The sequence below is a fragment of the Chlamydomonas reinhardtii genome, chromosome 1 (genome assembly GCF_000002595.2).
Source record: "Chlamydomonas reinhardtii strain CC-503 cw92 mt+ chromosome 1, whole genome shotgun sequence".
In the NCBI taxonomy this organism is placed as follows: domain Eukaryota; kingdom Viridiplantae; phylum Chlorophyta; class Chlorophyceae; order Chlamydomonadales; family Chlamydomonadaceae; genus Chlamydomonas; species Chlamydomonas reinhardtii.
In genome coordinates, this window is record NC_057004.1 from 3,643,169 (window position 1) to 3,661,378 (window position 18,210).

At 66.6% G+C, this 18,210-nt stretch overlaps 1 protein-coding gene across 1 annotated transcript; it reads right to left on the bottom strand.

The window, feature by feature from the left end:
* Nucleotides 1–11: 11 nt before the first annotated feature.
* CHLRE_01g023550v5 (uncharacterized protein) lies at nucleotides 12–18,177 on the bottom strand. The gene is made up of 36 exons (XM_043058517.1): nucleotides 17,961–18,177; nucleotides 17,771–17,874; nucleotides 17,542–17,595; nucleotides 17,154–17,237; nucleotides 16,679–16,771; nucleotides 16,064–16,237; nucleotides 15,671–15,795; nucleotides 15,069–15,222; nucleotides 14,721–14,889; nucleotides 14,384–14,526; nucleotides 13,891–13,987; nucleotides 12,959–13,040; nucleotides 12,423–12,609; nucleotides 11,960–12,196; nucleotides 11,493–11,671; nucleotides 10,791–11,030; nucleotides 10,225–10,392; nucleotides 9,730–9,829; nucleotides 9,267–9,440; nucleotides 8,843–8,964; nucleotides 8,362–8,486; nucleotides 8,009–8,117; nucleotides 7,482–7,628; nucleotides 6,867–6,988; nucleotides 6,308–6,385; nucleotides 5,833–6,044; nucleotides 5,531–5,583; nucleotides 5,053–5,197; nucleotides 4,441–4,480; nucleotides 3,906–4,069; nucleotides 3,379–3,519; nucleotides 2,710–2,850; nucleotides 2,128–2,298; nucleotides 1,315–1,747; nucleotides 870–1,045; nucleotides 12–587 (listed from the first exon to the last, which is right to left on the bottom strand). Exons 1-36 carry the CDS (start codon nucleotides 17,977–17,979, stop codon nucleotides 426–428), a joined length of 5,124 nt encoding a protein of 1,707 aa, XP_042928431.1. The 5' UTR covers nucleotides 17,980–18,177; the 3' UTR covers nucleotides 12–425.
* Between the last annotated feature and the right edge of the window lie 33 nt (nucleotides 18,178–18,210).

An 18,210-nucleotide genomic window follows, 5' to 3' on the forward strand; every position in this document is an offset into this window, starting at 1 on the left:
GGCGAGGACTGGGAGAATGTTGATATGTTCTGCAGCAGCAATAAAAGCGCACTGCTGGAGCCGGCGCCGTCTGCGAGATCTCCCAATCGGCCATGTCCGCATGGCAGTCTTTCCTGCAGGAACAGGCGGCGACCAATAAATCCCCAATCACAGGCAGCCGCGCACAGCCTTGCAAGCTTCCACACACCCGCAAGACGCGGTGCTCCCCAGTGCCCTCCCCTGGTGTCCCCCGAAACGCAGGCGCCATAACGCAGCTGCCGCCCAAGCCATTCTATGCCACTGCCGGCTTGGTTTATTGCATTGCACTGCCGGCTTTGCCCCAAGCCCGCGCGTGCCGCACCGCACCGCACCGCACACCACACCACACCACACCGCACCGCACCGCACCACACCACAACCAACACATCGGAGCCCCCCCCGCATGTTTATCTGTTGGGCGGCCGCCCGGCTGCCGGCCCCGGCCCCTTGCGCAGAGGCGAGGAGCCAGCTACCGGCGGGGCGCCTGTGCCGCGGCCGGCCAGAGACAGGCCCGGAGAGCCGCCGCCGCCGCCGCCGCCGCGCCCGCCCATCATGCCTCGGCCGCCGACCTGCGCAACACAGACACAGACGCAGACACAGACACACAGACGCAGACACAGACACAGACACCACACAGACACACACATAGTTGCACCGTGCAGCAGGAGGCAGAGGATCAGGGCTTAGCGAGCAGCCGGCAATACCCAGACGATGGACAACGCCTCACCCAGCACACCGTACACCTCGCAAACCTCATCATTTGTGACCCGGAAAAAACAAGTGCGCACACGCCACACGGGCTCACACCGCGGCCCGCTTCCCTTCCCTTCCCCTTGCCCGCCACTGCTCACCTGCGCCGCGTTACCCATGCCTGGCCACACGCCGCCGGGGCCCGGCCCGCCCGGCCCGGCGCCGGCGGCGATGCCCACTCCCTCCAGTCCGAACGAGGCCGGGCCTGTAAGCACCACCGTGTTGGACTGGATGGAGGGAATCGAGTTGGCGCCAGCTCCGCCCGCGCCGCCCGCACCTTCAGGCGTTGATGTGCCGGGTCGGAAAAGGCAACAGGGGGCAATAAGCGCAGTGTGAGAGGTTGCAATGGAGTTGCAGCAGGGGCGTAAGAGGTAGGGGTAGAGGCGGCCGGAAACCGGGCGCATTCCACTCCAGCAGGACACGTTCGTGAACCACAAGCCCCCCTCCCCCCCTGGCCCAGACCCTGACCAGCCCTTGCCTGCGCTGCGGCCCGCCCTGGCACGAACCCGCCCGAAGTCACCGACACGAACCCGCTCTCCAGCTTACCCGCGAAGTCCAAGTTGGTCATTTTGATGGGCTGCTTGCCGCCGCCAACGCCGCCGCCGCCGCCCCCCAGGCCCAGGCCCGCCATGCCAGCCGCCACCGCCGCCGCCGCGCCGCCGCCGCCGCCGCCCATGCCTCCGGGCCCCATTCCTCCCACCATCGCGGCCATCATCGCCTCGGCCGGGCCCCCGGGCCCTCCCACCATGACGCCGCCGCCTCCGCCGCCAGGCCCCATGCCAGGCCCGCCGCCCACGCCCATCATCTGCCCCATGCCGCCCATCTGCCCCATGCCGCCCATGGGCCCCATGCCGACCCCCATGCCGCCAATGGGACCCATGGGCCCCATGCCGCCCATGGGCCCCATGGCCATGCTGGGCGGCTGCCCCTGCGGCGGGTACAGCTGCTCCGAGTAGTCGCGCTCCTCGGGCGTCACCATCTGGGGGAGGGGGGGGTTACATGCATTAAGTTTACGAGTTACGAATTCGTAGTCAGGTACACAGGGGTGGGGTGGCGGCCGGGGTGGGGGAGGGAGCGTGCGTTGGGGGTGGCGTGGCGTGGAGGCAGGCGGGGTGGTGGAGGCAGGGTGCATGCAAAGTTGCAAACCACACAGGTTGGGCGGGAGGCGGCGCGCGCATGCCGCTTCTTACCAAGTACCAAGCACCAGTCCACCACCCCGCGGCCTTCCATCTCACGCCCTGCCCTTTCTCACACACCCCGTCCCCGCCCCTCCCCTCCTCCGCCCCCCATCGCATGCATTGGGTTCGGTTTGGTTTGGGCTGGTATCTACACCGCCCCTCCTCTCCCCCCTCTCCTCACCTGCTGGTCCAGCACCTGCAGCCGGGGGCACTTGGCGATGACCATAGCCCGATAGGTGTTCTTGCGGCTGATGGGGTTGCCCGCCAGCGTCACCTCCAGCAGCCCCGTCAGCGAGGTGAGGCGGTCCAGGTCGGCGGGCTCGCTGATGCGGTTGGAGCCCACGTGCAGGGCCTGAGGCGGGGGGGGGGAGGTGAGGGGAGGGGGGGTGTTGGGAGGGGGGGGAGGTGGTGAGGTGGCGTTGGGAGGTGGCGGGAGGCTGTGCGCGAAGGGAGGTCGGCGACATGGCGGCAGCGGACTGGGCGTGCATCGGCGGTAAACAACAGCCCCCATCCCGCATTGCTCCACGCGCAATCTCCGTGTCCCAACGCCCCTGCAGCCTGCTCCACCCCTGTGCTGCCGCATGCCCCTATCCCTCCGTCGTCCTCCTCTACCCCCCTCCCCACCTCCCCATCAAACCAGCCATGCCCCTCCCTCCCTCCCTCCCTCCCTCCTCCCTCCCTCCCTCCCTCCCTCCCTCCCTCCCTCCCTCCCTCCCTCCCTCCCTCCCTCCCTCCCTCCCTCCCTCCCTCCCTCCCCCCACACCTGCAGGCTGCGCGCCAGCGGGTGCAGTCCGCTCAGGCTGCGCAGGCCGTTCTCCTCCAGCCGCAGCTCGCGCAGCCGCGGCGCCGCCAGCAACTGCTCGGCGTCCAGGTAGCGCACCCGGTTGCGGTCCAGAACCAGCTCCTGCGGAATGTCGGGTGGCGCAAACACACACACACACACATAATTATGTACGCACACACACATAATTTTGTACGCACACACACACATAATCATGTACGCAAACACACATAATTTTGTACGCACACACACACACACACACACACACACACACACACACACACACACGGTACAAGCACGAGGCACGCACAGGTGTTCGGTCGCGCACACTCCGGTAAGATTGCGCTCCGGTGAGTGCTGCCGGTCCCAAGTGCGGGCAGAGGCGCCTGCGGCGCAGTGTGTGCCGGCGCAGCAGCCGTGTCCGCGGGCGTACTGCCGCCCACTCCGGCCTCCAGGCGCCTGCACCCGCACCCGCGCCGGCGCTCCCCACCGCCGCCGCGCCCACTGCCTCCCCGCCTCCCTCCCTCTCCCTCCCTCGCCGCGCCCCTCCTCGGCCCCCCGCGGCCCTCCCCCGGTTCCCCCCAAACACACACACACACACACACACACTCACACACACACACACACACACACATACGCAAATGCACGCACCTGCAGCGCTATCAGTCCGTCCAGGCCGTCGATGCGCGTGATGTCATTGGCCTGCAGGAACAGGCTGCGCAGGCCGCACAGCGCCGCCCCCAGCTGCAGGCCGGCGATGGAGGAGATGCAGTTGCCGCCCAGCTGCAGCACCTGTCAGGGGGGCGGGGGGAGAGAGGGGAGGGGAAGGTGTTTTATTCATGACAAGATAAGGAGGGGTTGCGTTCATGATTAATTAAGATGAGGCGCAGGAGGGAAGGCGGCTGGTAGGTTGTCATATACATACACATACACCTTGGCCGCTCTGCACAACCACGCGCTCACCTTCCCCACGCCGCCACACCCAACCCAGTCGGTGCCCAGTCCTCTTGCCAAGCAACCCCGGCCCCCCCGTCATGCGCCTTCTCTTGTCTCTTGTTTTCTTATTGGGTCGTTCTTATTCGCAACTTCCTTGAACAGCCCTCAAGCCCCAAGCCCCCAAGGCCCCTATCCCCCCAAGCCCCCACCCCCCTGCCCTCCCACCCCACCCCACCCCCCACCTGCAGGCTGGGCCACAGCTCCAGCTGCGCAATGCCGCGGGCCGCCATGGCGCGCACCAGCTCGGGGCCGCGCTCCAGCAGGCGGGCGGGGTGCAGGCACGCCTCCTCGCCCAGCCGGTTGCCGTTGAGCCGCAGCACCACCAGGTGGCGGAGCAGGGCCAGGGCTGAGGCGGTGGGGTGGGGGGTTGGGTGGGTGGGTTGGCGGGAGGGTGGGCGGGTGGGTGGGGGGTTGAGGGTGGGTAGTCCATTCCAAAGTTAAGGTCATTGTGCGCTGGTTACTGTACTGGTAGTTCCTAACTGGTCACAACTACGGTAATCCCAGCTGAACCAAGACCCTGGGAGCAGCCCAGAAGCGGGCAGGCAGATGGGCGGGATGCGGGATGCCGGGTGCGAGTGGGAGGAGCCACGGATGAGGTGCCGGGTGCCCCGCCCCGCCGCGACCTCAACCTCCCCGCCCCCGCCCCGCCCCCGCCCTGCCACTGCCAGTGTGCCACTGCTGCCACTGCTGCGCCACTGCTGCGCCACTCCCACTCACCCGACACGTCAGTCATCATGTTGTTGTCCAGGTTGAGCTCCTGCAAGCAGTGGCGGCGGCGGCAGTGGCGGCGGCGGGGGCGGCGGCGGCGGCACGTCGAAATAGTTGGAGCCTCAACACAAACACATAGAACCAAGTGTCTGCATCGCTCTTGCCTCGCTCACCCCGCCTTGCCTGGATGGCTGGCCCCCCGGTTTCTATTGGGACATTTGAAGAGAAGCCCCGCCCCCTCCTGGGTTCCGATCCGGTGGCAGCTGAGGACACATGTCCACACCTTCCAGCTCCCCGCCACCCCAGCTCCCCCGGTTGGGCGACGAATTTATAACAGGTCGGGCCTGCTCGTCGGGCTCGCGCATAGAGCCCGCCTTACCCCCTGCCCTCCCTCTTACCCCCCCCCCCCCCCCGACGATTCCTTGCAACGGAGACCTGTTTCGATGGGCTCAGGCATACAACCCCCTTCAACCCCTGTGCCTCCCCCTGGCCCCGCCCCAAACAATTCTTCTACAACTGCGACCTACTGTACTTCAAAGGGCTCGGCCATATAACCCCGCCCCTCTCACCTCCTGCCCCCGCCCCGCTTAACCCCTCTTACCCCACAACCCTCCGCTTCACCTGCAGCCCCTCCAGTTCCTCGGCCAGGAACACGGAGCCCACGTCCCGGATCTTGAGGCCGGAGCAGTCCAGGTCGCGGATGCGGTCGAACAGGCGGTGGCCCAGCCGCTCCTCCAGGAAGTCCGAGGTCAGGCGCCCCGCGTACCTGGAGGCGGGGGCGACGGGGCAGGCGGCGGAGGCGGGAGCGACCAGGCAGGCGGCGGAGGCGGTAAGGGGAGGAGGGAGGTGGGATGCCGGAAAGATGGGGTGCGGGGGTGCGGGGAACGGGTGCGGGGGTTGACGTTGAACCAATCCATTAAGGAAACAATGCGGGGGGAGGGGGGTACGGCAGGGGGCAGCAGGTAGCAGGCGGCAGAGGCTTTGGGGTGTGGGCACGAGGTGGGGATTCGTGTCAAGCAGTCCCTTTGGAAGTTCCCTTGGGCCGGGCTGGCGCTTGGCTGTGTGAAGGTGGAGCCACACGGCGGGCGGCTGTTCGCACCTGTTCTTGGCGGCGGCCTGCTCGGCGGCAGTCACAGCCACACCGTCCAAGACCTGTGGGGGTGCAGGAGGCAGGAGCAAGGGGCACGTGGGGTCGGCGAGGGCTGAGTGAGCAGGCGAGGAGGGGGGCGGCGGGTTGTAGATGCCAGCCCGAACCAAACCGAACCCAATGCGAGAGAGCGAGGAGGAGAGGGGGCGCGGGGGCGGCAGGCGGCACGGCGGAGCCGAGGTGGGGGGCGAGGGACAGCGGGCGTGATCCAGGAGACCTGTGATGGGGTTGCAAAGAGGGCGATTGCTGCCGACCTTGAGTTTGCGGACGTTGAATATGACGTACAGGCGGTAGTCGTCCGACGCCGCCGCGGCTGCGGCGGCGGCCGCGGCGGAGGCCGCCGAGGCCGCGGCTGCGGCTGCCGCCGCCGCCATCTGGGAGCCGGAGGCGCCGGACCCGCTGCCGTTGGCCGCAGCGGCGGCCGCGGCCGCAGCGGCGGAGGCCAGCCCGCCCGCCAATGGGTTTCCTGAGCCAGGCCAGCGGCAAGGGCATGTGGGCACGTCAACCACAAGCCCATTTGATGCTGACACTGACGTTGCCAGTCGTGTCCCGTGTTCCAGGCCACCCTCACTTGCCAAGCCCCCCAGCCCCCTTCCCTTCCCTTCCCTTCCCTTCCCTTCCCTTCCCTTCCCTTCCCTTCCCTTCCCTTCCCTTCCCTTCCCTTCCCTTCCCTTCCCTTCCCTTCCCTTCCCTTCCCTTCCCTTCCCTTCCCTTCCCTTCCCTCCTCACCCGCCAGGTCCAGGATGATGAGTTTGGACATGTCGCGAAGGCGCTGCGCCTCACGCAGCTCACCCACACGGTTGTTGCCTGGGCAGTGGGCCGCATGCGTGTGTGCGTGTGTATGTGTATGTGTATTTGTGTTTGGTTGTGTCAGTGTGGGTTAAGTTGAGACGGCACGTGTGGTTGCGTCGGAGCCGAGGATTGCGCGCCAACAGGTGGCGCCAGGTTGTTCCCCTGTTGTCCCCGCGCCAACCCGGCGCCCCTCCCATCCTCCCGGGACCCACACCAGCACCGCCCAGCTTCCCTTGCCCTCCGCCTCCCCTCGGCCCGGGCTGGTTGGGCTTCCTGATGATTGATGGACTCTGCTCGGTGAGCTCAGGCACATACCCCCGCTATGCCTTGCCATGCCTCCGTGTGTCCCTATCTAGTGCTTAACCGGGAAGTGTTGGACACAGCCCCAGCTCCTGCCTCTGCCTGTGCTCCGCTGGTGGCTTGATTCGTTGTAGTTTAAACTGGTATTAACCCCCCCCACCCACCGCCTTCACTGAATGCACCCCCGTTCCCTCACCCGCGTACAGCTCCATGAGTCCTGCCAGCCGCTCCACGCCCGCCAGGCTGGACAGCTCGTTGTCCTCCACACTCAGCTGCACCAGGCCCGTGAGCCCGGTCAGAGCCTCCAGCGAGGCCAGCCTGCAGGGCGTGTGTGCGGGGGCCGGGTGGGGAGGCGGCAGCAGGTGGGGGAGGCGGCAGGTTGGGGGGGGGGCGGCAGGTGGGGGAGGCAGCAGGTGGGGGAGACAGCAGGTGGAGGGGTTGTTTTCACCATTCCCAGTAGGTGCCCCAGGGGCGGGTCGGAGGCAGCGGGGGCAGAGGGGCGCCGGGAACGGTTCTAGACAAGGTGGACTGGTACGGCGGGTACAAAGGTACAGAGGGTGTGTATTAGGCATTGACAGCAAGGGAGGGTTCACAGTGGGAGGAAGTGGGACACACATATTGTGGCATGGGATCCGGCTGGCTTGACAATGCCGTGTGCCGCACCGCCATGCACCCACCCACTTCACAGCACCCCGCTCTGCAACATACCCACCGCCGGCACACTCCCCACACACCCCATCCACCTCCTCGCGCCCCCGCCTTCTCGCGCCCCCTGCCCTCCTCCGGCCCCGCCCTCCCTCCTGTCCCGCACCTGTTCTGCCCCAGCTGCAGCTTGCGCAGCCGCGTGAGGCCGCCCAGCCCCACCAGGCTGCTGACGCGGTTGGCCTCCAGGCTGAGCTCCTCCAGCTGCCGGCAGCCCTCGATGCCCTCCAGGCTGCTCACCTCGTTGTCGGCAAGGCTGGTGAGGGCGTGTTTAGGGGATGGCGCACGAGCAGAGAAAGGGGCGTGTTGCAGGAAGGAGCATTTGGTACGTGTGTTAACAAGCACAAGAAAACATAATCGCAAAGGCGGTTGGTATGTGTGTGTGTGTGTGTGTGTGTGTGTGTGTGTGTGTGTGTGTGTTAGGGGGGTGGTGGTGATGGTGGTGGTGGTGGTGGTGGTGGTGGTTGTGGTTGTGGTGGTGGTGGTGGTGGTAGTGGTGGTGGTGGAAGTAAGGATGCCATGTGAAGCGGTCGAGCAGAATTGCAGCGGGATTAAGAAACCAAAGGGAAACAATGACACAGGCTACGGAGGAACAAAAGCGCGCTGCAGGCAGCAGCTGTTGCGGCCGTAGCACACCTGGCGCGTTTGAGCGACACCAGCGATGACAGCTGCTGCAGGCGGCGGATGTGCATCCGCTCCAATGACAGGTCCGTGATGGCGCCGGGCTCGGTGGGCACACCCGTGTCTGCGCGGGGCAGGGCAGCGGCGCCCCCGGGGGTGCAGGCCGCGCGGGTCAGGGCCACGCAGCACGCAGCACGCAGCACGCGCCATGCGCCATGCGCCAGCGAAACCGCGCCACTAGTTACGCCCAAACCCAGCCGCCTGCCCACTGCAGAAGCAGCACCGTGACATCGCACGCCGCCTCGGGTTGCACCACCCCTTGCCAGCCCTTCAGCACCCGGCGCCCACCCGGCCCCCGCCCCGCCCACCTGCCAGCGTGCCGTGCCCCCTGGCCGCCACAGAGCCGTGCTCCAGGACCATGGCCAGCGTCACCGCGCCCGCGTGCTCACCGAAGCGCTCCTTCTCCTCCGCGCTCACAGCCCGCCCGTCGAACCTGCCGAGTGGAGGTGGAGGTGGAGGTGGAGGTGGGTCGGTTGTGCTCTCGAGCGCAATGTATGACCCGGGCGGGGTGGTGGGAAAGTGGGATGGGCTGCAGCGGATACAGATGTGCGGGCAACGTGCGGGAAGGCGCGGGCGCAGATCCAACACCGCCCGTATTCAGCTTGCCGCCGCGACTTCGCTAGCTAGCCCCGAATGCCATGTATAGTTGTGCAGCATCCTCAATTCCACAAGCTCCGTGCTGCCACCTGCCTACTCTCTTCCCACGCGCCCGCTCGTCCACGGCCACGCTGTCCCCCCGGGCCCTGCCGCCCCGCCCCGCCCCGCCCCGCCCCGCCACCGCCGGCTCACTTCTCCAGGTGTTTGAGTTTGCGCAGTGTGGTGGAGCGGTAGGCCTTGTCTGTGCAGATGGGGTTGTCTCGCAGGTCCAACACCACCAGCTGGGGCGCGTACTTCTTCATGTTGTACAGCTCCTGGGGGTAGGATAGAGGGGTGGGGGGCGGGTGGGGTGTGTGGGGGGGGTGGGGGGGCATGGCACGGAGGTAGAGTTGGGGTTTGCTGTTTATCATGCTCAAGGAAAAGCCAGGGTCGGAATGAACGAGACAGCTGGTTCGTGGTGGCAGGCATGCAAACGAGGAGCGGGTCGTGGGGAGCCCATGGAAGAGGAAGTGGGAGGACACACCAAGGCGAGCCTGTACCCACTGGGGACAAACACACGCACACACACACGCACACACACACGCACACACACAATGTCTTTCTCTCCTCAGCTCACCTCCAATTTGAGCACCTGGTTTGACGCCAGGTCCAGGTGCGTGAGGGAGGTGAGGCCCTTGAGCGCCCCCTCCACCTTGCGCAGGCTGTTGTGCGACAGGTCCAGCAGCCGCAGCTGGCCCAGCCCCTCCAGTCCCTCCAGCCGAGTCAGCTCGTTGTAGCACAGCACCAGCGTCTGCGGCAGAGGCAGAGGCGGGGTGTGGGAGGGAAGTGGGCGGGAAGTGGGGCGTGGCACGGCATGGGAGGCAGGAAGGAAAGGGTTCTGCCGGCGCAAAACGGGTACGGTAGGCCAAGTGGGCTTTCCCTTTGCGCCTCCCGTGGGTCCTGGGTGGCCCCAAACGCGCGCCTTACTCTCCGCTTAAGACACACACGCCCCCCCTTAATTAATCATGAATGTAACCCCCCCCCCACACACACACACACACACACATACACACACGACTGCGCCGGCCGGCTGCCCCCACCTGCAGCTGCCTCAGCGACCCCAGCGCCTCCATCTTGCGCAGGCCGCTGTTGTGCAGGTCCAACACCGTCAGGCCAGACAGCGAGGCGCCGCCCACGGACCTGCAGGGACAGGGGGGCAGGGGGGGCAGCCGTGAGCCGTCACACACACGGGACGCCGACAGAGGGAGGGATAGGGTTAATCCAATCCCAAGTAAACCGAAGGGAGGGAGGGGGGGAGCGGGTGTGTTACGCGTGAGCGAGAGGCGCTTTGCAGGGGTGAAAATGTAAGACGGACCGGGCGACGATGTGCATGCACTGCATGGCAGGCCCCTTCTCCCACTCCTCCTGTCATATGGCCTCCCACCCCCCCTCATCTCCGCCAGCCCCCACCTCCACCCCTCAAAGCCAATGCGCATTCAGTGAAGCGGAAGCAATCCTAGCGCAGTTCACGCGTCGCTTTAACCGGCGCCCCGCCCCTGCCCGCCCCTCCCCGCCCCTCCCCGCCCGCCGCGCACTTGGTGATCGCCTCCTCCGTCAACTTGTACAGCTTGGCCGCGGCCGGCAGCGCGGGCGGCGCCGCCACCAGCCGCTGCGCCTCGTCCTCCTCCGCCGCCAGCCCCTGACGCAGCAGCGAGGGGTCCGCCTGCAGCGCCAGCCAGCCCAGCATGGGGCGAGCCAGCGGCCTGCAGCATATGTGTGTGTGGGGGGGGGGGTCGGAGGATGTTTGAAGATGGTACAGAGAAGTGCAGCGAGGTAGACAGCAGATAGCAGGGTGGGATGAGATAAAAGCAGGAGGAGATCAAAGTGGGCATTCAATGCAACAGAAACAGCGGGATAGGACAAAACGGTGCGCGGAGGTACGAGTCGCATCTGCGCGCCGCCCTCTCGCCCTTCAGCGGGCCAGCCCGCGCCCTCCTGGGCAGTCCGCTTTCCTCTGTCCCTCTCGCACCGCGGATCCCGCGGTCTTGCATTCTGGGGGTACCTTCATTTGGGGTAGAAGCTAACTCCCCGCACACACACACACACACCAGCCGTTTTGTTGTTTATTTAACACACACCCCAGCCCCGTATGGGCGCGTACCGAATGTCCGCATCAAGGCTGTCCAGAATGGCCTGGTGCGTGGCGTTGGGCGGCCCCTGCCCCGCCGCCCCCGCCGACGAGGCCTGCAGGTCCGCTGCCATCACCACACACGAGCCGCCGCCGCCGCCGCCACCCAGCGCGGCGGCGGGCGCTGCGGGCGCCAGCGGCGAGGCGGGCTCCAACTGGTACGTGAAGTCGACGATGTACTCGGGCAGCACCAGCACGTGGTTGAACACGTACCTGTGTGTATATTTGTGTGTGTTAAATAACGAAAAGCCACATTTGTGTGTGTGTGTGTGTGTATGTGTGCGCGTGCGTGTGTGTGTTCGTGTGTGTGGGTGCAGGCGGCAGGGGTGGGTTGGATTGTGGGCTGGGGCTGCATTCCGTGTCCGCAATGGGGGTGAGGTGGTGGTGGTAGGTTGCGTGGTGCGATTGTTTGAGCACGATGGGTAGGCTGTGGCTGAGCTAGGGCGGCAGGCAGCGGGTAGTTGGTTGCTCGCGGCTGTACGCCCTTGCAGGAACGCTCTGGAGGATGGTCTGGGCGCAGTGCCGGGGACACGAGCGCTGCGCCAAGCAGCTGCCAAGCTGGACAATGCAGTGAGGCGAGCCTTTGCAAGCCGTGCCGGAGCCCCTAAAGCTTGAGCCCAGACTTCCACGCCCCACGCCGCCCTGCGGCCCCGGCCCCCATGCAGCCCCTCTCACCACAGCTTCTGCTTCATGTCGCCAGGCCGCACCCGGCACACCGCGTCTGCCTCCGGATGCGCCGCCGCCGTCACGCGGCCGGCGGCGCCCTGCCCCTCCAGCGTGGCGGCCATGGCCAGCTTGCCGTCCTTGCCGTACAGCTTGGCGGGCAGGCCCGACGACACGTTGACCGACATGTCCTGTGGGCGGGCGGGCGGGGAGTGGCGGGCCGGCGTTGGGGGAGTGGCGTGTAGGGAGTGGCGTTTAGGGAGTGGCGGGGGGTTGTAAAGAGGGGGGGGGCGCGGGCTGGGTTTCAGAATTTTGAGGGCAGGGCACACAAACGGGCGGGCAAACCGCGGCGCCATCACGTGACAGCTGTAAAACCAGCTGGACCGGGCCAAGCCGCCACAGCCTCCAGCCAGGCTTCACTCCCACACCGCTGCGGCGGCCCTGCATCCCGGCCTCTCCGCCGCTGCCGCCCGCCTCACCTGCGTGGTCCGGCCCAGGTAGGCCTTCACGATCATGACACGACCGCGGCCGCGGTTGTTGCCCGCGCCGCCGCCCGCCGCCGCCACCGCCGCCGCGGACTGGGAGCCGTGGCCCTGCGTGGGGTGCCCGCCCGCCGCCGCCGTGGCTGCGGGCGCGGCTGGGTCCAGCGCCGCCGCCAGCCGCAGCCGGTCCGCCAGGAACACCGAGTTGGACAAGACCACCGCGCCGTCCAGGCCCTGCGGAAGAGGCGGCGTGACCGATGTTGGCATCGCACGGTGGCATGTAGGGAGTGTCCTGATACGACCTCCACCCCATCCTCCCTATACTGCACCCACGCCCACCCACCCACCCACCCACCCACCCACAAACTCGCACACACTCACCACACACACTTACCACACATACCAAATACCACACACCACACAACACAAACACATACGCACGCGTACACGTGGCGCGCACCTGCGCCGCCAGCTGCTCTGCCTCCGGCAGCCCCTCCTCCACGGCGGCGTCCAGCAGCCCCGGCAGCCCGGGGTGCTCCCCCAGGAACAGGTACTCCAGCGCCCGCTTGTGGCCGGGGTCGGACGTGTCGGCGCCCGCCAGCGCCAGGCCGCCCTCGAAGCGCGTGCGCAGCCAGCGGTTGTGGATGCTGCGCAGGTGGCGGCGGCGGCGGTGTGTGTGTGTGTGTGTGTGTGTGTGTGTGTGTGTGTGTTAAAGAGCACAAGGAAAACATTGCGCAAAGACAGTGTATGCGATGCAGCAAAGCGACGGTTTACGGATGTTACCTGAAGTTACCGCGCGTGTGTGTGTGTGTGTGCACGCAGGCGGTCACGAGGCGGTGTGTAGCGTGAGGTTGGCGCAGCGCAGGGGAGCATCGCCTTCTCCGGCGCCCCAGTGTGAGGGGCGCGGCCCCGAGTTCGCGAGAGTCCCAACCCGCGAAACCCACACAGCATACCCTGCCGACACGTGCCGACGCACACGGCCGCTGCCGCTCTCACCGAGTGACGCCGGTGACGTGCATGCCGCTGACGCCCAGGCTGGCGGGGAAGTCGGCGGCACTGAAGCGGCTGGCCACCAGGTCTGTAGCGGCAGCAGGAGGTATGGGGAGGAGGAGGGGGGGGTGCAATCAGGGCGTGGTGGAGGTGGCGGAGAGGTGGAGGATAGGAGGTAGAGGAGAAGGATAGGTGGAGGAGGACGGTGAGTTAGGGGCGGTGAGTGTCTGTGCCGGGACCCGAGCGCTATTCTGGCCGGTGGGGAGTTCCCAGCTTGTGCAGTCCAGCCTGCTTCCCCTCCGCCCTCTGAGCGGGCGCCTGGGCTTGCGGTGCCTGTGGGGAGCCGGTCGCGGCCCGCACACCGCCTGCCGCACACGTTATCCCAACTCACCTACCGCGCCCCATTCACGACGCCCATTCCCGAGCGCATGCTCACAGTCCCCCAATTCCCAACCATCCATGCAACCCCCCCCCCACACACACACTCCCCGCCCCCCCCCGACTCGTTCCTTTCTTCACCTCCCAGGCTCGGCGCTTCTTCCCTGGTGTCCGGTATATGCTGCTGCTCGTCAGGTCAGTGAGTATCGGGCGCACGTGCACAGCTCGTTTACGCTCTACCGCGTGTGTGCGCCGAGCCTTGGGGACATTTCTCACCTACCGTAACTTCGCCTCCTACGCTGGTCACCTGCCGCCATCCCCGTCCACAATCTACATCGTGTTGTCGCAGTTTTGGACCAACATGCCTTACTTCCATGTCTCTAGTTTCTTGCTGGAAATGGTGGAAACAACCCCGTCCTCATCTCTCCTCTGCCGCACCATGCCTGGAACTCCCTGCCTGGAACCCTCTGCCTGGAACCCCCTGCCTGGAACCCCCTGCCCGGAACCCATCCCACCCCATCCCAGCCCACCCGCCCGCCCGCGCCTCCCCGCCCCCGCACCTGTGCACGAGGCATACCACAGGTCGCTGGGCCGGCCGTCCTCCAGGCGGATGTTGCCGGCCGTGTCCAGCTCCAGCATCATGCGCGATACCAGGCCCTGAGGCCGGGAGGGGGGCGGTGGAGAGGGCGGGTGAGGGAGGGAGGGAGGCAGGGCAGTGCGGCGCGGCGCGGGGTGGAGAGGTGCGGCGCGGCGCGGTGCAGGGGCGGGATGGGTAGGTGGTCAGGGTAGGTGGCCGGAGACGGGAAGGGGGAGAGAGGGCCAGGGAGGACGATGCCTGGCCCCTGCGCGGATATGGCCACCCCTCTGTGGCTCCGGCGGCGCCTGGTTCGCGCCCTCCCCAACCCAGCCCGGCACCCGTCCTCGGTGGGCGCACGTCACCCCACACACACCTTGAGGTCCCATGGCCCCTGCCTCCTCGCTCTTTTGCATTGGTTTCGGTTAGTTTGGGCTGGTATCTACACCACAACCACCACCACCACCACCCCACCTCACCTCGAGTAGTGTGTACACGCGCTCACTGGCCGCCTCAAAGGCCCGGTCCAGCTCCGCCTCTGCCACGCCGTAGCGAGACAGGTGGCCGGTGATGAGAGACAGCTTGGACTCCAGCGCAGCCGCACCGGCACCCTCACCGCCACCTGCAGGCGCAGGCAGCAGCGGCCGGGGCTTTGCCGACGGCTTCACAGCCAGAGGTGCCAAAGACATGCACCTACTTGCTCAAAGCTAGGACCCCCCCCAGTCTTAATTTGGTTTGTGCTTTCGCTCCCGGCGTTCCCAATGTGTGGTGAATACAAACTCCCTGCAGCCCGCGTCACCGCCCCAGCGCTCTCACCCACGCCGTCGTCCGAGCCGCTCTGCTCCCCGCCGTCCGCTCCGCCTCCACCTCCACCTCCGGCTCCTCGCCCGGCGGCTGTCCCGGTCAGCTCCGCCACGGCCCGCTGCAGGTCCTTGGCTGCAAGCTGCAGCGTGTTCTTAAGCGGCTGCCGCAGCGCGTGCCGCGCCTGTCCGGCGCGGTAACGACCAGGTGAAGAGGCGCGGATCACGGGTGCGGAAGGCGGTTAGCCCGTGACAGGAAGGCCGCAGCACCACCAGGCTCAACATGGGCCACACGCGCCCCCGCACCCCACCGCCACACGCACACCCACCTAGCCCCCGCCCGCCCGCCCGCCTTCGCCCGCACCTGCCGCCCCTCCGCCGCCAGCTTGACGATCTGCCGCGCGTTCCGCCTCAGCGTCTTGATGCGCATGTTGTAGTACATCTGCTTCTTCAGGAAGGTGGCCTCGGCCAGTGCCTTGGTCTCGTCAGCTAGCAGCAGCGTGTCAAGGCTGGCCAGGCTGCAGGGGGGAGGGAGGGAGGGTTGTAGATACCAGCCCAAACGGAGCCAAACTAAGCTAAACAAGCGGCGCACGGGCAGTGGCATTAGCTGCAAGCGAGAATGCTGATGGGAAGGGGCCGGGCGAGGGGGGGGGCGGGCGAAGGGGGCGGGACAGCCGTCCCGGTAAGCACCAAGAGACACGGAGGGGGGGCGGGGGAGTCTATGAGCGAGGCCAGGAAGTAGGTAAGATGGTGACTCGTTGGGGTAGGCGATGGCGGGCGGGCGGTGTAGGGTGCGCCGACGAGGAGGACAGGGCAGGAGGACGCAGTCACACAGGCGGCATGGGTGTTGGAGTCCACGGTGAGCCCATGTCGACCGGGGCCCATCACGGCCCCGCCTGCCCTGCCCCCGCCTGCCCTGCGCCCGGACGCCTGCCTCCTGCCCCCAGCCCCTGAGCCCCGGCGCACCGCGGCAGCATGAACAGCACAAAGGTCTGGTAGTTGCACAGCTGCGCCAGCGGGCAGTCGCCCCACAGCGGGTCGGAGAAGCACAGCTCGGCCAGGCGCGGCAGCGTGGCCAGCACCCGCAGCTCCTGAGGGAGGGAGGGAGGGACGGAGGAGGAGAGGAGAGGAGGCAGGGAGGGCTGCAGCTGCTGAGGGTTTGGGGCTGAAGCCCGTGGGAAGGAGGAGGGGGGATCGGCTGTATTACCAGCGTTACAGGCTGTTGAGAGCAAACACATACACATACACACGCATACACACACATACACGCGTACACGCGCATGCCGTACGCGCTGGCAACCTTTCCCGAGACACGCCGCCGGCTCCCGGCCCCCGCCCACCACCTCCTTGCGCCCACACCTTGAAGCTGCCAATCTTGTTGTCTGCCAGGTTCAGGTTGGCCAGTGCGGTGCAGGCCGCCAGCCCGTCCCCCAGGAAGGCGATGTCGTTGCGCGCCAGGTGCAGCTCGCGCAGCTGCAGCAGCTGCTCCAGGCCGCTGATGCGAGTCAGGTAGTTGTCAGACAGCCACAACACCTGCGGGCGGTAGGTGGGCGGTAGGTGGGCGGTAACGGGTGGGGGGCTGCAAGGATGTTTGGAGAAGCGGTACAGGATGCACTGAAGACTGCATGGAGGAGGGAGGGGGTTAGAGGCGCGGGTGGAGGTAAGGAAGGGCGACAGGCACTGGGAAGCGGCGTCGATGGGGATGTGGAAGCGTGGCTGAAATCGTGCAGGGGTTCCATCACACGCTTGGTCGCGCACGCACTCTCAAACCCACATGCTTCGGCGCGCTCACAACATCATGCATGGCATTCAACCGGACCGTTGACGCCCCAGTCCTCTCTGCTGCCTGCCCCCTGCTGCCCCTGCACTTCCCCTGCTGGCGGCCGCCTTCCTCCCCACCGCACGCCACGTCCCCTCCCGCGCATGAGCGCCCCCAGCCCCCCACGCCACCACCCGCCGCTCCGCCGCGCCCACCTCTAGCTGCGTCAGCTTGCCTAGCCCGCGTATCTCGCTGATGTGGTTGCTGTACAGGTACAGCTCCTTCAGCCGGTGCAGCGAGTCCAGGCCCTGAGGCGTGACGGGAGGGGGCGTTACATTCATATGAGTAGTCAAGGAAGTGGTAGACGGGAGGGGGGCGGCACGCGGCGGTTTGGGGGCGTGTGTCAGAGGCTGGCTGCTCAATGCTAGCGGCGCGTGCATGGTCGGCACGCGGCCGCGTTCCTGCCTGAGCGCGCATCTGGACCCCAGCCATGGCGAGATGCTGCCTCCAGGCCCCGTGTCGTGCCGGCTGGAGAGAGGCACGTCCAGAGTGCCGCCACGCCCAACCTTACCCCCGCACCCACCCCCCGCCGTGATCTTCTCCGCGTCATGCCCCGGTCCCGTCCAGCCTCGCCACATGCTGCTGCCTGGCGACAATGCTGAGCGCACATGCGGCCACGCGCCCGCCCACCTGGATGGTGGTTATTTCGTTCTCCTGCAGCCACAGCCTCTCCAGCAGCGGGCAGCCCTCCAGCCCCCGGATCTCCCTCAGCTCCTGCGGGCGCGTGCGCGGGCACGATAGTGCTGCTGTGTGACATGGGCATCTGCGGTTGCTTGCCGGGCTGCCGCCGCAACGCCGGCTCGGCCTCAGCGCGTGGTGACATGCGCCGGCGTCGCCTGCCATCACCACTCTCGTTCCCTCGCCCCTGGTCGCGGCACGTCAGGCCGTATGGCTCCGACGCTGCCACACACCACACACCAGTCCACACGCCCATCCGCCCAAAAGCCATGTCGTCGGCCTGCCTCTCAAGGCAACCAGGCCCAAGGACACATACGCGCTCGTGCGTTGGGTCACAGACCTGGTGTATGAGTGCCAACGTTTTCAGCGCCGGGAAGTTGTGCAGGGCCTCCATCTGCAAGTGGAAAGCCCAAACCCATGAGTTGACGCCGGTACGTAATGCCGCCGTGGGCTTTCGTGTATTGGGGGAATGGCTTGTGCGTTGCCCCTGAAAGCTGCGCGCGGCAGACACCCTAGGCCAGCCGGCAACACGGGCGGGCGAGGCACGTACGTGCCCCACCAGTACCCACCCGCGGATAGTGGTGGAGGAACATTTCCAGGTGCGTGACCGTGTTGGCCACGGCCGGGAACTGGTCCGTAGGAATGCCATTTGCCTCCAGCAGCTCCTCCAGGGCTGCGCGACCGCGACCGGCACGTCGAAGACGGCATGTCACCTCCGTCAGCGTCAGCGCAAGCTACTGCAGATGCCAACTCGCTCACCTTGTGCTTCACTTTGCATTTTGTTGCTGGTACGAGCGTTCCGGGCTCTTGTGACAGGTCAACTTTACAATTTAGTTCTCCGCCAAGGCTCTCCGGCTCTATAGACACTGACCATTTTGATACTCAAATAATGCATTCCTCAACACGTCATAATTTGGATTGAAGAGGCCTTCCTAACAAAAGAATGCACATTTCGCGCCAGACCGCTAGGGTCAACTTGTAAGTGTTCCTGTTGAAACGACTGTGAGTT

What these genes read in the sequence shown, in the direction of transcription:
- CHLRE_01g023550v5 (XM_043058517.1), bottom strand. An exon ending in ACAAGATTGGCAGCTTCAAG is followed by an intron (nt 15,796 to 16,063) that starts GTGTGGGCGCAA and finishes TCCCTCCCTCAG; the next exon opens with GAGCTGCGGGTGCTGGCCAC. An exon ending in CAGAGCAGCTGGCGGCGCAG is followed by an intron (nt 12,197 to 12,422) that starts GTGCGCGCCACG and finishes CCTCTTCCGCAG; the next exon opens with GGCCTGGACGGCGCGGTGGT.